Raw genomic sequence first — 18,021 nt, 5'->3', positions numbered from 1 at the left:
AAATTTGATAATTTTTACGTGAAATGAGTTAGTTCTTAGAAAATACATTTACCAAAACTAGTGCAAGATAAAATAGAAAATCAAAATGGTCTTTTAAAATTTATTATAAATCTATATGTAACTTTCCCACAAAGAAAACTATAGACCCAAATGATTTCACTGATGAATCTACAAAATAGGTAAGGTAAAAATACATTTTCTATTCCTTCTTGTCTATAGAATTGTAAAATAATTAATTCTCTTCAAGTTGTTTTATGAGAGGGAAAAAAATGAAAATTACCAAGCAGTGTTATCCGTGAAATGAACTTAAAATTTCTAAGAAACACATTAGGAAACCAAATGCAGTAGCATGGTGATTTAACCTTTGAAAATCATTCAAGTAAGTCATCATTTTAGAAGAATAAAGGAAAAATTATATGATCATCTCAGTAGAGGCAGAATTCAGTAAAGAAGTACATCCATGATATAAAATCTTAGCAAACTAAGAATAAAAGGAAAATTTCTCAAACCTGATGAACACTAGCTATGAAAGAGAACTAGAAAACGTCATAATGGAATATTGCAAGTTTTTTTTTTAAATGTAATGATTTCTTTTTTCCATTATAGCTGGTTTACAGTGTTCCGTCAATTTTCTACTGTACAGCATGGTGACCCAGTTACACATACGTATATAGATTCTTTTTTCTACATTATCATGCTCCATCATAAGTGACTAGACATAGTTCCCAGTGCTGTACAGCAGAAGCTCATTGCCTGTCATTCCAAAGGCAATAGTCTGCATCTGTTAACCGCAAGCACCCCATCCATCCCACTCCCTACCCCTCGGCAACCACAAGTCTATTCTTCAAGTCCATGATTTTCTTTTCTGTGGAAAGCTTCATTTGTGCCATATATTAGATTCTAGACATAGGTGATATCAGAGGGTATTTGTCTTTCTCTTTTTGACTTACTTCACCCAGTATGAGAGTCTTTCCGTCCATGTTGCTGCAGTGGCATTGTTTTGTTCTTTTTTATGGCGAGTAGTATTCCATTGTGTATATACCACATCTTCTTAATCCAATCATCTGTGATGGACATTTGGGTTGTTTCCATGTCTTGGCTATTGTGAATAGTGCTGCAATGAACATGCAGGTGCATGTGTCTTTTTTAAGGGAAGTTTTGTCCGAATACATGCCCAAGAGTGGGATTGCTGCGTCATATGGTAGTTCTATGTACAGTTTTCTAAGGTACCTCTATACTGTTCTCCATTACCAGCTTACATTCCAATGGAATATTGCCGGTTTTACATTGAGTTTAAGATACACCTAAAATACTGATGACCAGTTTGACCATTTCTTTTAATATTACATTGTATCTTCCTTTTGTTCATTATATGAAACTTTTAATTAAACTCTATGCTTACTTACACACTGTCTTATTTCCCCAGTAATATGCTTGAGTCATCTTACATAATTTGTCAGAGGCTATCATCTTCACTTCCAAGGCAGTTTTTAAAAATTTATGTATTTCATGATACTGTTGCTTAATGCTTTCCCCCGCCCCAGCCACCCCCTTTTTTGGTCGACCCATAGCACCTGGCGTTCCTGGTCCAGGGATTAGATCCAAGCTGCAGTCATGACCTATACCACAGCCAGATCCTTTAACCCACTGTGCCAGGTCCAGGATTTATAGCAGAGTTGCCTATCCTGTTGCATCACAGAGGAGCTCCTTGCTTAGTGCTTTATCACATGCAAGATGTGCCTTCCCTCACTTCCCCTCATTTGTCCTAAAAGCATGTAGTGTTTGTGATTTGTGACCCATAGCACAACTTCCTGTTGTTTAAAAGTGATCTTCAAAATATTTATTTATAAAAGCATCAAACTTTGATAATTATGAAATTGCAAAATAGTTAATATCTGATTACTTTTTGCCAAGTCTGCAGAGGGAGCCTGTTAAACCTGTCAAAGCTTGGATGATGAATGTCTTCATTACATTTTCAAAATGCTTTAAAAATGTCCATGGGTTAGATCTGTTAAGATTCTTAAGGGATAATTTTGAGAGGAGGGAGAAACTTGTCTTATGTGTATATTTGGTATTTTTAAAAGATGATTATTTGTATCCTTTATGGTCATTATCTTAAATAGTTTGGTATTAATTGCTTGCTCAGGGTTTTTCTTTTTAGGCAGACATTTGCGTGAAATAATTGTCTTATTTATTTCTTCAGATACCAATTTATAGAAGAAGCTTTTCAGAATCAGAAAGTGATCATAGATACACTAATCACCAAACTGATGGAAAAAACAAAATACATAAAGTTTACAGGAAATCAAATCCAAAACAGGTAAATTTATATATTTATTATGTTATTTAAAAGATTTTTATGTAGTATGTTAAGTATATTAACTTAGCAGGCATTTTACTTAGCTCATGGTGAATTGTAACCAAGTAAGCTGTCGCATGGGTCTAATAATACATACTTGATAAGACTTTTTAGAATCTTTGGATTTCTAGAAACTTTAGATTGGAAAGTGATTTAGCCATGAAATTTCAAAATTATTATAATAAGCTACATTTAGTAACAGCTTATTTGTTAGTTATTAATAATTTATAATTATCTGATGTTTTCCAATTTTTCAAGAAATGCCAGAATATATTTTACCCTTGACTATCTAACTAATTGCTATTTTAAGGATTGCTAAACTTTGAAATGCTTCCCATGGGCCCTCATCTTTTAATTGCAACGAAGTGGAGATGATTGGACACCAGGAGACAGGGATTGTTAAAACTGTTTCACGTACCTTTTATTCCTTGTCAGATGCAGTACTTCACCCGATTGTAAATGTTCCCCGTTAGGCCTTTTGTCCTCCAAGGGAGCAAATCATCAGATTGTCCAAAGGGACATACATGTCTTAGAGTTCAGTGGTTAGGGGAACAAACAACTGACCTCCCTGTGAAAGAGGCCGTTTGTCTACCCTCCTTTTTACCCCCGTTCGGGGAGCACACACACTGACCTTTTACAGAACCTTGAGTTCCCTTGTCCCCTTTCTTTGTTGTTTTGCCACTGCCTAAAGAGATCAAGAAACACTTATTAGAAAGAGCTTGAATAAGAGAGGCCTTGCAGGGGCTTTGAATGTTAATCCCAGGGAAAAGTGTGTTGGTCTTTTGTAGTTCGTCTTCCTTGAGATCAGTCAGCACAGTCTGTTAGGCTTTCATCATTTGGAACATGGCTAAGGTGGGGCAGCTGGTACTCTCGCCACCCACCCCCGGAAGGAATTTCTTGGTTTACCTGATTTCCTTGAAGGAGATTTAAGCATAATTTAACCTTTTCTTGATGCCCTGGTATTATTATTATATCTATTTATTATTAATATACATCGTGGCAATAAAAATTCTATGGTGTGTCTGTCTTTTAGTTTTATTATTTTGTATTGGCTTTTGTTTCATTTTACCTTTCTGTTTCACAGAAGAGCTGTAGTTGACCAAATATGATTTTCTTTACCATTTCCTAATCACAGTACTATATTTTGCCAAATTAATGCAACTGATAAGTTTAAAATTTTTTTATCTGAGTAATTGAAAATATATAATGCATATTTATAGAATGGTAGGATAGATAATTTCTACCATCTAGTGGCAAACAGTAGCAATTGTAAAATAACTAATTTTAAATAAAAGATCCATCCTTGATGAAATTTACCCTTTTGACTTTTTTCTTACTATGTACATGGTATGAGCTATGGGCCAGAGGGTTTTTTTTTTTTTTAAACATATGGCTGTCCATTTATTCTAGCACTTGGTCCATTTGTTTGCTTTGAATTGCCTTGACACCTTTATAGAAAATCAGTTGACCACATGTATATGAGGTTATTTTGAACTCTGTTCTGTTCTTTTTTACTAATACCCCACTGTCTTCATGACTAGACCTTTTTATAATAAATCTTAAAATCAAAGTGTGACTTTTCCAAATTAGTTTCTTTACCTTTTTTTTTAGTGATTTATGCTTTTTTTAAATAAAATAATACATTATGATATAGAAAGATTTTAGTTAATCCAGAAGGGAAAAGAATATGAAAAGAAAGAATACATACACAACACACACACACACACGCGTATATGTATAATCATTGCTGTACACCCGGTATTTATACAACATTGTAAATCAACTATACTTCAATTAAAAAGATTCCAATGAGGATAAAATTCCTGCTCATTTGATCTTAAGTTTTGGAGGGTAACTATAGGAAAAGCAGACAGAAGAAATGAAGTCTTCTATTTACTGCAGAATGTTTGGTGATGAATGCACTATTCTTTTTCTGCTCCTGTAAGATATTCTAGTGTGATGCTAGGTATTTTTTCTTTATCTGTCTTAATCTCTATGAGAATAGCATTTCTGTTTTCTCTAATCAAAAAAAAAATGTATATGGTAGTTGATAAAACTTGGCTATTTGGCTGCTTATTTCAAGACAAATGTGTTATTAAAAGTAGCAGACTTCTGTTTATTGGCTTTTGTTCAGATAGAGTGAATACTGTAGCAGCTCAGATGACTAAGTGACACATTTAGGTTTATCTACTTCTTAGTTGCAGTGAATATAATAGAACTCATTCATTCCTTATCTTGTTTATAAGTCATTTTTTTTCCATCCTTTGAGGCTAAGAATTTTCCCTAGTGTCATCATAATCTTTCTAAACAATATTTATTTAAAATGTGTTCATTCCCTTGCAGTTTTCTTCTTCTTTTTTTTTTTTTTTTTGCTTTTCAGCATAGGTAGGTTCCCAGGCTACGGGTCAAATTGGACCTGCAGCTGCTGCCCGCCCACACCACAGCCACTAGGAGTCTGAGCTTCATCTGCCACCTACACCACAACTCATGGCAATACTGGATCCTTAACACATTGAGTAAGGCCAGGGAGCAAATCTGCATCCTCAAGGATAGGAGTTGGGTTCATTACTGCTGAGCCACAACAGGAACTCCTATACATTTTCATTTTAAGATTGAATTAAGTGACTGTGTTTTGGAAGAGTTATATTTCTGCTGTCTCATCTTTAAGAAAGTCAAATTTGGAGTTCCCATTGTGGCGCAGTAGTTAATCCGACTAGGAACCATGAGGTTGCGGGTTTGATCCCTGGCCTTGCTCAGTGGGTTAACGATCCGGCGTTGCCTTGAGCTGTGGTGTAGGTCACATACGTGGCTCGAATCCTGCCTTGCTCTGGCTCTGGCATAGGCTGGCAGCTACAGCTCCAATTGGACCCCTAGCCTGGGAACCTCCATATGCCGTGGGAGTGGCCCAAGAAATGGCAAAAAGACAAAAAAAAAAAAAAAAAAAGAAAGAAAGTCAAATTTAAACTGAAAGATCCTTAGAAATAGCTGAGCTTTTAAGAGCTGAAAACATTTTGGTCTAATTTATATATTAAAAAATTAATACCGGAGTTCTTAACATGGGTTAAGAATCCACCTTTAGCAGCTTGGGTCTGCAGAGGCATAGGTTCAATCCCAGACCCAGCGCAGTGGGTTAAAAGATGTAGCATAGGTCGCAGCTGCAGCTCAGATTCAATCTCTGGCCCAGGAACTTCCATGTGTTGTAGGTGCAGCCATAAAAGAAAAAAAGTGAATTTTACGTATTGTAAAAATCAATATTACCTGTTGTATTACATTGTAAAAAATCAATATTGCGTATTATAAAATATTCAGCCTTAGATTTTCCCCCTTCCATTTAATTTTCAGGATAATTGAAGTAAATCAAAATCAGAAGCAGGTGGAACAGGATATTAAAGTTGCCATATTTACCTTGATGGTAGAAATAAATAAAAAAGGAAAAGCTCTTCTGCATCAGCTTGAGGTAAGTTCCTGTGAATAGGGCGGTGTGTTGTGATTCATACAGTATTTTTCACACGTGTTTGTATTTGAAGTCACAGACTTTTTCATGTGATTGCTTCCATTTATGATTCAGTAGTATTCTCTATTTGCAGATTTTCTTTTGCGAGGCTTTACAATGTAGCTGACAGTTTATGGTTTTATGATACTCATTGTCTTAATCCTTATTGTTTACTTAATAGCATAAAGAATAATGCCTTGCGTGAAGTCATTTTTAGCAATTTTAGAGATTTATTGAATTCACAACTTTGGGTTACCAAAGGAGTGCAACTGAGCAAAGTTTTTCAGAAAGATACACTTAGTGAGCTATGTTTAATTCTCAAGTATGTACATTTGGCTTTCTGGGAAATTAGGTAAAAGAATGTGCCTCCTGTCCTCAGCAATCTTAATTGTGAAAGCAGTGCTCAGAGAGATGCTCAAGGCACTTAGGATAGTGTTTCTTATCACAGGTAAGTAAAATATTACTGTCTTAATCAGCTTGTTTGCACTCATGAAGGTCAACGTCAGAGCCAGTGTTTGACTCAACTAATATGTTGTTACTGCTTGTATGTGGTATGTTAATATTTATTATTATTATTATTTTGTCTTTTTAGGGCCGTACCCACGGCATATGGAGGTTCCCAGGCTAGGGATTGAGTCAGAGCTACAGCTGCCGGCCTACACCACAGCCACAGCAACACAGGATCTGAGCTGTTTCTGCGACCTACACCATAGCTCTCGACAATGCTGTAATTATATTGGTGCTCAAAGAATTTAACAGTAAAGAAGCAAGTTAAGAAGGAGAAGAAGATAAAAGAATCCTGATACTTGAATATTTCTTAAAAGAATTCTAAAGGAGTTGCCATTATGGTGCAGCAGAAACGAATCCGACTAGTATCCATGAGATTGCAGGTTCGATCGCTGGCCTTGCTCACGGGCTTGGGGATCTGACGTTGCTGTGAGCTGTGGTGTAGGTCACAGACGCGACTCAGATCCCACATTGCTGTGGCTGTGGTAGAGGCTGGCAGCTGTAGGTCTGATGTGACCCCTATCCTGGGAATTTCCATATGCTGTGGATTTGCTTCCTCCCACCCCCCAAGAATGCCTTCTAGAAATAATTTAGTCAGATCACTTAACTGTGTTTATTATTTATTTAGTTATTTTTATGGCCACAATCACACCGCATATGGAAGTTCCTGGGCCAGGAATTGAATCCAAGCCTCCACAGTGACCTGAGCCACTGCTATCAGATTCATAAACCATTGTGCACAGTAGGAACTCCCACCCCTTTATTTTATAGCTGACAAAATTATACGGTCTTTGTCAGAAAGTTTTGTCCTTCCTGGAAAGCACGTTCATTGCCATGGTTTATCATCTGTACAGGAAACAAAGACCAAAACAATTCTCTGTCCTTTTGGAAACAAATACTTAGTGAAGAAGTATTCTGTCCCAGAGGGATCAGACCTTATTTATATTAACTATGTTTTCAAGGTTCTGTGATGATTTTTTTTTTTTTTTAATAGAAGCATTTAAACTTTTTTTTTTTTTTAAACAAGGGGCCGCACCTGTGGCATATGGAAGTTCCCAGGCTAGGGGTCGAGCCACCGCCAGTGTAAAAGCGACGCCGAGTAGTTAGGTTGTGAGCCACCCGGGAAGTCCGCATTTAAACTATTTTAAAATTTTCAAAGCTCTGCTTAAAATCAAAGGTCAATTTAGATTTCTTTCTCAGAGGTGAATAGTGCATACATTGTTGTGGCTATTTCCAGATGTCACTGTAAATCAGAATCACTTGAAGAGTTTTTTTTGTTTTTTTGTTTTTTTAAATCGAGATTAAAAAAAAAAAAGATGACCACATCCCAGAATCTCTAGGAATGAACCAGGTCGTCATTATTACTTTAAATCAACTTTATTGACTATAATTTTTACAGTACCTTTTAAATACGCCTTTCAGTTTCCATACCCGTTGTCTTGGTTCACAGAATCCTCCTTGAAGGTTAATACATGTAGCCAGTACTTCCTAAGACTCAAGATAATTCAGCCCCAATAGCTGTTACAGTAAAAATCCAAGAAACCTGGGCTTCTTATTCTCAATTTGCAACCTCTCTACAAGTCAAAAGAATTTCTATTCTTTCTAGAATGTCTCCAAAGAAATACAGTTTTTACAGAGGTCAGAAATATCCTAAGTAAGTTAACTCTGAAATGCAAATTAGACATGATAAGGCCATTGAGAGTCACTTCAGTTTTTCCCCTAATTCATTTTCCAAATTTTTCCCCTAATTCATTTTCCAAATTTGAAACTAACTCAAGCCGGTAAAGACAGAGACCTTTAAAGTAGCCTACCTTTGATTAACCTGTGTCCTTTTTTATGTAATTCCCTTAGTGAAATTCTAGAGTCTGATTTTCTGTAGCTTTTCTTAGAGTTCATGGGTGTCATTGGTTGTTAAATCAGTGGGTTCCCATGGTGATTTTCAATAGGCGAAAATTATACCCCTCCTCTTTTCTACATCAGAAGTGCAAATGTTGTCATGGCGTGACTGGACCCGAACTAGTTGCAACGAGGATTAGAATGCCTCAAAGGGAGAATCGAATGATGGAGTAAATTGTGTGATCTGATAAGTTTACTAGATTGTCAGATGGTACCCCTATTTCATTTGTGGAGTTTTGAATTTCATAGGCATTTACTGTATTACAGCTAATGCACAGTTTTGTACCTTCTTGGTTACTGGAAGAGGTATGAACAGAAACTTAAATCCCGGAATGTGTAAAGCCAGAACAAGAGCTTTGGGAGGAAGAGGTGGGCAGCAGAGGCAGCCATGGCGTTGATGGTGGCTGTGGCAGTTGGGGACATGGTTTTTTGCAATAGCAAGAGTGCTCCTTTGTACCAAGGGATAAAAACACTAAGGGTATGTTAGGTTTCTCTCTCTTGGGTACCTAGAGGTAGTGGTTATTCTAATTGAGTAATCTGAAAATGACTGTTAATGTATGTTACATGCACAACTAATTTTGAAATGATTTTCTTTTCAGAGTCTTGCAAAGGATCATCGAATGAAACTTATGCAACAGCAGCAGGAAGTGGCTGGACTTTCCAAACAGTTGGAACATGTCATGCATTTTTCCAAATGGGCAGTTTCCAGTGGCAGCAGTACAGCGTTACTTTATAGCAAGCGACTGGTAAGATAATCTAAGTGTAGCGTTTAACATACTCTCAAAACAGAGAGAAACAGTGCAGTTTTTAAAATGCTGAAAATTCAAGTCTTTGTTAATCTGCTTGTAATTAAATGCTTTTTACCTATTACTAATTTTAATTGATCAAAGTATATTGATTCTTTTTTTAAAATCTTATTTTAAACTACTGTGATTTAGGTGTAACTTCCATTTTAATCTACCATCTCACTCTTCCAAGTTTTCTCTGTCTTAGTGAGAAGTGAATTTAATACTAACAGTAATGATAATAGTGAACATTTCCTGATCGCCTGTCGTGTGCCAGGCACTAATTCTAAGCATTTCCACGTAATTGTTCGTTTAAATATTGACATCATTTTTTTGAGATAGGTATACCTATGCATCTCCATTCTGTGAATAATGAGACCAAGGCACAGAGTTAAGTAACATGCCTAAGTCCACTCAGAATTCCAGCTTGGCCACCTGAGCTCAGTGGCTGTGTTCCTCTTGTTGACAATGCGTTGTTTACTCTGTCAGTGATGGATGACACTGGATATTTCAACCCCTTTTGCTCCAGAAAAGTGGCTCTGATTTGATGAACCATCTTGAGAATAGTCTAGAGCCTTGCTACTGAAAATACGATCACTGCGTACTAATCACCTGAGGATTCTGGTTCATTAACTGTGGAATGGTGCCAGATTCTGTAGTTCTGACAGGCTCCCCCGTGATGCTAATGCTGCTGGTCTGTAGACCATGCCTTTAGTAGCAAGGGTCTAGGAGACATTTAGACATGGAGTCACACCATATACACATTCTTAAAAACCTTAATAAAACATATGTTTTATTAAAGAGTCCACAGAGATTTACATTTGAAATCAAATTGTGACATGCAAATCTGTTTTCGGTTCACTCACTCTGCTTTATGGACGGGATTTTCTATGATCCTTTTGAAATAAGGAAATGGACTCTATTGGGATAAACTTTTTTAAAGCTAGGTTGAAATATTGAGTAACTTATTAGAAAATGGTGTGTAACTATTTCTAAAACTATGCAAAATCATACATTGTATTCAATTCTCACGATTTTTCTTTCTTATTATCAATGATGTAGTCTCTCAATCTTGAGTCTTTTTTTCTTTTTCTTCCTTTTTATTGCTTTGTTGATGTAGTGAAAAATAGCCTCTATATAGTACATACTGTCTCTGTTTCTTTTATTTTCCTGTAAGTCAAACAAAAAAAGGGATAAATGGAGAAAGTAAGATAATTGTTGTTTTCAAGTAGACCCATAATATTTTTGTTTGTATGTGTAAGAAAGCATATTCACACAACTAGATATTCGCTCTCCTTATCGTTTAAGAATTTGCTTCTCTTAATTTCATTCTGTGATTTTGTTTGTGATTGTAATATGCAGAAAACAAAAATAGAAGATGGGATTACTTATTTTGCACAGTGATCTCTTAAAATAGAGAGAGATTATCCTCCATGTTATACGTGGGCAAAAATAGGCATAGTGAATCACAAGGAGCCAATATTACCCAATTCCTAATTGACTCAGTCAGGGTTTTTAAAAAATTTTCAAAGCCTATGGAACCTTTGCACAGGCCTTTGAACATCACTAGTTTCAGATGTAACTAGTAAAATAATTTACTGGAGTTGAGGCTTTGATCACTTTTAAACATTGAGAAGGATTTCCAACAGTAGACCATTTGAACGTCACTGAATTATACAACTATCCATTAGAGCTTTTACACTTAGTAAATGTAGCCATGTTTATTCAGGTCATTTCTTAAAGAATGGCCTTTATATGCTTAAAAATTAAAAAGGAATGCCTTGGAGTTCCCATTGTGGCACAGCGGAAACATTCTACTAGGAACCATCAGGTTTCGGATTCGATCCCTGGCCTCAGTCAGTGGGTTAAGGATCCGGTGTTGCTGTGGCTGTGGTGTAGGTCAGCAGCTGCAGCTCCGATTCGACCCCTAGCCTGGAAACCTCCATAGGCCACGGGTGTGGGCCCGAAAAGGACAAAAAGACAAAAAAGTTAAAAATAAAAAATAAAAAGGAATGCCTTGTCAGCCTGAAACTTCAAGCTTAGTTTGCAATTCTTAGTTCATTTTTTGCTATAGGAATTATAGTCAGTAAAAAACCAAACCCACTGGAATTGCAGAATCCATTCAGAAGTCCAGCTTCAAATATATTTTAAAACGTTTCCCAGTATTTCCTTAGGATTCTTCTGTCATCTGTTAAGCATTGAGGTTATCCATATGTAATTTTGGAGGGCAAGAAATATTGCCAGTTACTCTCTTTTACTAGCAATAGATACTTCTACAACACTAGTGATTAGGAAACTTGTTAAAATAAAAGTAGGAAAAATAGAATTCCACTATTTTTTTCACTCCCTTTCCCCCACCCCCTCCCATATAATTAATCTTCAAAGACCATCTTTGTTTCCTGAATGTCTCTTTGCCAGTTCCTTACTTTGAGTCCTCAGGGCTCAGAGTATAGCATACCCTCTTGCCTGGGTACTGTTTCTTAGAATGCCTTTTCTTTCTCCTGAGTAATTAGTGCTCATCTTTTTAGAGACTACCAGCTTCAGTTTAGATTTGCCTTGCTTTCCTTTGGCAGCTTTCCATGACCAAGACTGGGCTGGATTACCCTTCTCTGGGTTCAGAAAGCCCTTAGGCATATATACTTTATACTATTACTGATTACTACTGTTGCTATTATTATTACATTTACACATTTTATCTTTTTTTTTTTGGTTTTTTTCTAGGGCCACAGCTGCAGCATATGGAGGTTCCCAGGGTAGGGGTCGAATCGGAGCCACAGCTGCCTGCTTATGCCACAGCCCTAACATTGTGGGATCCGAGCCGCATCTGTGACACGGGTTCAACCCCTGGCCTCATTCAGTGGCCTAAGGAGCCTGCATTGTTGTGGCTGTGGTGTAGGCCGGCAGCTACAGCTCCAATTCAACCCCTAGCCTGGGAACCTCCATATGCCGATGGCGTGGCCCTTAAAAAAAAAAAAAAAAAAAAAGTCGATGGTGAATTAATAGGTACCAGATAATATCTGCTTTCAGAAGCTATAAATACAGACAGAACTTTATGTTAAATTTTATAGGATTGGAAACTCAAGTAATAATTTTTTTTTAATTTAACTTCAGTAGAAAGGAGACTATATAGATGATTGCTATCGCAAGAGCTATTTTGACTGACATCTTTGAGATTTTAAAAAATTTGCCTTTTGCTGTTTGAACAGTAGCAGTTTTTAGCGTGAACCCTGAGTTTTAAGTTTAGATACACTTGAAGGGATCAACTTCTGTTTTTTGTTCTCTTTTTGCTTTTTAGGGCTGCACCCGCAGCATGCGGAGGTTCCCAGGCTAGGGATCGAATTGGGGCTACAGTTGTCGGCCTATACCACAGCCACAGCAACGTGGGATCTGAGCCATGTCTGAGACCTACAGCACGGTTCACAGCAACGCTGGGTCCTTAACCTGCTGAGCAAGGCCAGGGATTGAATTCACAACCTCATGGTTCCTAGTTGGATTTGTTGCTGCTGCACCATGACGTGAACTCTGATCAACATGTATATTTAATGAACCATTATTTACCCTTTACACTAGCTTAACTGCCTCAGAAGTATCTAAAATGTGCATCAAGAGTTTTGATAAATATAATAGTTTACATTTGAGGTGGGTAATAAAAGAATTCGACAAGAAAGGTCTTTATATCTGACGTGGAATGGCAGTAAAAGTATAGCGGAAGAAAATAATGCCACTTAAGATAAGGAGCAGAATTTAGCCAAATTTGGTATTACTTTCACACCTTGTCACAATTTAATTAGCAAATAGATCTGAGTTATAAATATAAATTCTATGTCTTCTATTGTCTCATCAGCAAAAGAAAGAATTTACTGCGTAGTACCTCAAGGGGAAAAAAAGTGTGTGCAAGTGATTTACCTCAAGTTTCTCTCTCTTTTTTTTTTTTTTTAATTTCCTTTTAAGGAAATACTTACTTTTCTGACTTAATGTTCATTTTGTTAGTTTATTTGAGAGAAAGCTTTACTATTAATTTTGAAATTTTTTTTTTTTTTTTTTAAGGACACATCTGTGGCACATGGAAATTCCTGGGCAAAGGGTCAAATTAGAGCTGCAGCTGCCGGCCCATGCCACAGCTACAGCAGTGCTGGATCGAAGCCACAGCTTGCAGCAACACCAGATCCCAGTGAGCGAGGCCAGCGGTTGAACCCAGATCCTCACAGACACTGTCAAGTTCTTAACCAACTGAGCCTCAACGAGAACTCCTGTTATTCAATTTCTACGCTAAACATCATACGCTATTCAAAGTACTAAGTCAGTGTAATGTGTCTAAAGGAGGGAAGAACATTTTTTAAATAAAAATAACCAAGCAATTCCCCTTCCTGACATGGAGGCGTTAAAACCATGACTGTGAGGACCCAGGGTGGTGAAGAGGGTCAGGGGACCACGGAGAGGAGCAAGAGCAGCAGCCACAGTTCTCAAGAGGTGCGTGGGGAACACCAAGGTGGGAAGCAGAGACAGCCAGTGTCATTTGGATTTTGGTTCTATTAGCAACTTCGTAAATGGCCTGAGCAAGTAAGTAAATATATTGAGAGTAATGGCAGCCACGTTATCTGCTACTGAAGAAGATCCTTAGAAAGATGCGGCGGGGGCGGGGGAGGCAGGGCAGTATGAAGAGCCCTAGGATGTGTTGGATTGGAATTGGAAATACAACTCTGATCTCAGAATTTTATGTATGTACACAGAGAGATCTTGAATTAGTTATCAGTGTATACATATGTATCTATATGTGTATATATATTCGTGGGCTACACCCCAAAGCAGTGAGTCCACTGTCCTTCCATCTTGGTTTCTAAATAGCAGGCAAAGTGACGGGACATGCAAGTTGTACTCAGAACATCTTGTACCAGAGTAATGATGGGGACATGTGGCAAGGACTAGGATCCCCTAGCCTCAAGGGGCTTCCCTAGGCAGATCCACAAATTTGAGGCTCAAACTAAATAAAAATAATAACGGATTAAAACATGTTGAATTAAGTAGGAATACATGAGTCTCTGATGATATAAATAAGTAAATGACAAAAAAGTGAAAAAGTGTATGTCAGAATGCAATTAAGTGTAGAAAGAATAGTGAAATTAAGCACATTTCTTGTCATAGAGGAAATTCAAAAGCAGTTAGCAGTGGATGGTGGGTGGAGCATTGATGAAGACCTCTTTGCAAAGTAGTGATCAGTTATATAGGAGAAAGTAATGAATTTGAGCAAACACCTGGAGAAAGTGAGGAAGCAAGCCATGCAGATACTCAGGGAGAGAATTCAGACAGAGCCCAAGTACACACAGCAAGTGCAAAGACTGGAGTGAGATTTATTTGTGATCTGGATAGCAAAGAGGCCTTAGAGGCTGGAACACAGTGAATGAGCGGACTGTAGGGTGAGTTAGCGGAAGTACTCGGAAACCAGATAGCTCAGGCCTTTCGTTCTTATTGGGACTTGGGTTCTTAATCTGAGTGTCATGGGAAACCATTAGAGGGACTTGAGAGGAGTAACAGTATGGCCTATGTTTTAACATAGTTATTTGGCTGGTGAGAATAAATTGTAGGTATTTAAAAGCAGGGGAGAAATAAGGGAAACCAGTTAGACTTGCTGCAGTGAGGTGGCTTTTCCAGGGTGGTAACAGTAGAGTTTATTATGTTGGTAGAATTGGTAGGATTATCTGTATCTTTTAATAATGGGGTCAACAGGATTTGCTGACAGGTGGAATGTAGGGTATGAGGAAAAGAAAGGAACCAAGGACTAACTAGGCAGTAGGAGAAACAGTCTTGCCAGTAATTGCGATGGGGAAGACCATAGGACAGGTAGCCTTGAGAAGGATCAAGACGAGTTCCCTTCTGGACATGGTAAATTTGAGGTGCCCGTGAGCCTCCTGGGAGAGACGTGGAGCATGCCTTTGGAAGTGCAAGTTCAAGGAGGGGCCCAGGCGTGAGATATAAATTTAAGAGTCATCTAATTATGCGACTGGATGAAGTCACTAAAGGTATATGCGTATAGGAGAAAAGAGAACAGGCAGTTGAAAGACTGAGCCCTGGGGTCAGTCCTGGTGTGGAAGAGAAGGAACCAACAGTGAGACAGAGGTGGTACAGCGGAGCCCAGATCTCTTCTCAGCGGCCTTAGAAAGTGGCAGCTGGTGAAGTAAGGGAGCAGCTATGAGAGGAAAACGTTTCCATGAGGGCCACGTGACCACTCAGGTGAAAAGTACTTGAAAGGAGTGGTTTCAGAAAAGAATGGGAGGAGAGGAATGGGGGACAGTAAATGCAGATGAAGTCTTTGGAAGAGTTTAAGCATAAAGCAGAGCAGAAAAAAGGGGCAGTTGATGATGGGAGAAAAGCAGCCAAGCTTTGTTTTTAAGATGGGAAAAGTTAAAACATGTTGATGTGTTGGTGGTACTGATTGAGTAAGATGGAAGGCTTGATGATCCAGGAGAAGGGAGAAAATTGCTTAGTAATGTCTTTGAGTCGCCAAGAGGTATCGAGCCCTGTTGGGCAGGTGCAAGGCCTGGCTCTGGCTAGAAGCATGGCCACTTAATCCATAACGGTAGGGAAGCATAGCATTTACTGGTAGGTGATGGAAGTTGATGGAAGTTGATGGAGGGTCCTTATTGTTCCCTTTTTTCCATTGAAGAGGAAGCAGGACCGTCAGCTAACATGGGGGTGGGGGAAGAGATGCTGGAGATTGGAAAAGTGGAAGTTGGTTTCAAACAGTCATTTAGGACAGTCGGGCCGTGAAGGACCAGAGGAAAGTCATGATAGCCTGTCTTAGGAGCCTGCCTCGGTTTGAAGTTTGATCAGTCAGTACCTTCATCAGTATAATTACAATCAGTCAGATGTTATATTTGTCCCAGTGGTGTTTGGGGGATAATGTTGGGGAGAGGGAAGGGAGTGTGTATAATTTGATGGGATAGAGAAAGACGTGTTAGAAGCAAGGAAAAGATGGTGAGGACTGGCCCTGGGCTCGAAGCTGGATAAGGAGGGATTGAGGGATAGGGTAAGGACAGGTCTATAGGACCTTCAGGGTTTGCAGGATTATTGGTATCTGGGCACTGGAGGCAGTAAGTGGAAAGAAAAATCATCTAGTTGGATATTAAAATCATCAAGAATTGGGACAGGAGGAGTTTGGCGATGGTGATAAGTGAGCCAGGAGCTGAGCTCATGAAGGGCTGAGGGAGAATGACTGAGTAGTCACTGAGGACTGCAGTGCGGAAGGGCGGGTGCTGTGTCGAAGCATAGGGACGAGGAGGGCCATCCCACTGGCAGGCCTGTGGTGGGCTGTGCTCATGATTCCTGAGCAGAGATCAGTTTCTGTTTTTTGCAGTTTATTGGCCACCAATCTAAATTCTGAATCCTTTGGAAGAATACATTATAAAAAAATAAGAGTAGGCGATGTGGCTCAGCAGTAACTAACGCGAGTAGCATCCACGAGGATGTGGTTTCGATCCCTCGCCTGGTTCAGTGGGTTAAAGATCCAGTGTTGCTGTGGTGTAGCTCTTGGATGTGGCTTGGATCCTGAGTTGCTGTGGCTATGGCATAGGCCTGCAGCTGCAGCTCCAATTCAACCCCTAGCCTGGGAATTTCCATATGCCCCAGGTGCAGCCCTAAAAAAAATTAAAAAAAAAAAAATCAAAAGAGTAGAATATATAAAAATTTATTTTACAGATATTTGATTGGTGTTTCTGTGAACTTTCAGAAATTCAAATAACTTCAAGATAGTTTTCAGTTTTGATTCAATAGTATAACCCACTGAGTTATACCTCAAAACTTCTGGTTTATGTCGACTTTTTGTTTTATATGTATATATAAAGATTGCTCCTTTTGTGTTGTCATACATGTGTGTTTATTGGGAACTTCATAAATTATTTGCCTAATAAAGATTTTGATGTTTAGTTGTCTCTCTCCTTTCTTCTAGATTACATACCGGTTACGGCATCTCCTTCGAGCAAGGTGTGATGCTTCCCCAGTGACCAACAATACCATCCAGTTTCACTGTGATCCTAGTTTCTGGGCTCAAAATATTATCAATCTAGGTAGGCCATTATGTACGTTTTCTCAAAGCGGCACTTGTTTCTAAAACCTTTTTTTTTTTGCTTTTTAGGGCTGCACCCGCAGCATATGGAGGTTCCCAGGTGAGGGGTCCAAACAGAGCTACAGCTGCTGGCCCTCATACCACAGCCATAGCAATGCAGGATCCAAGCCACATCTGCGACCTACACCACAGCACATGGCAACGCAGGGTCCTTAACCCACTGAGCGAGGCCAGGGATGGAACCCGCAACCTCATGGTTCCTAGTCAGATTTGTTTCCGCTGTGCCACCACGATGGGAATTCGTGTTTCTGGAACTCTTAATGATTATGAGGTTATTACAAACGTATTCCTTTCCACCCCCAAAGTATTTTTGTTACCTTGTTTTAAAGATACTGAATTTTTACAAGTATTTCCTTAGTGTGTGTACATGTGTGACACATGAATGAATATAAACACAGGTGTGAGATGTGGATTATATGGAACATCCTTTGTATTGACTCATATGATCTCCTGGATTTAGGAGGTTCCCCCCCCCCAGATACTGTTAAATTATATGTTTATCAGTGTGGTTGATAAAGCTCTTGACTTGTTAACTGCCATTCTTTTATATTTAGGATGTTTTCTGTTAAAATAGTATTTTCTATGTATTTATTGGCTTATTTATTCTTGAAACCCAGTCCTCAGGCACCTCATGTTTCATTGGCTTTATCTTGCTAGGGAAGACTTCTCATTGTTTTCTTTTGCCTTTGATGTAATAATTAAGTTTTAACTTCCTAATTGAAGGGTAACTTGCATGCAGATAAGCGCCCACACTTTAAGTCCGAGCCCACTGACTTACGACAAAGGGAGACTCATTATGTTACCTCTTGGTGACATCATGTATCTCCTCTGCAGGCAGCCCAGAGAAGCTTATTAACTTAGC

At 38.5% G+C, this 18,021-nt stretch overlaps 1 protein-coding gene across 4 annotated transcripts in view; it reads left to right on the top strand.

The window, feature by feature from the left end:
• Positions 1-18,021, top strand: part of TRIM24 (tripartite motif containing 24) — a 96,545-nt gene that overhangs the window by 50,358 nt on the left and 28,166 nt on the right. For all 4 annotated transcript variants that reach the window (XM_021079187.1, XM_021079186.1, XM_021079188.1 and 1 more), the window contains 4 exons: positions 2,204-2,320; positions 5,702-5,816; positions 8,855-9,001; positions 16,983-17,100. In XM_021079187.1, coding sequence (XP_020934846.1) covers positions 2,204-2,320; positions 5,702-5,816; positions 8,855-9,001; positions 16,983-17,100 — 497 coding nt within the window. The remainder of the gene's footprint in view (positions 1-2,203; positions 2,321-5,701; positions 5,817-8,854; positions 9,002-16,982; positions 17,101-18,021) is intronic.

Source organism: Sus scrofa, chromosome 18, assembly GCF_000003025.6.
Source record: "Sus scrofa isolate TJ Tabasco breed Duroc chromosome 18, Sscrofa11.1, whole genome shotgun sequence".
NCBI lineage: Eukaryota > Metazoa > Chordata > Mammalia > Artiodactyla > Suidae > Sus > Sus scrofa.
This window is presented reverse-complemented; position numbering and strand designations above follow the sequence as displayed.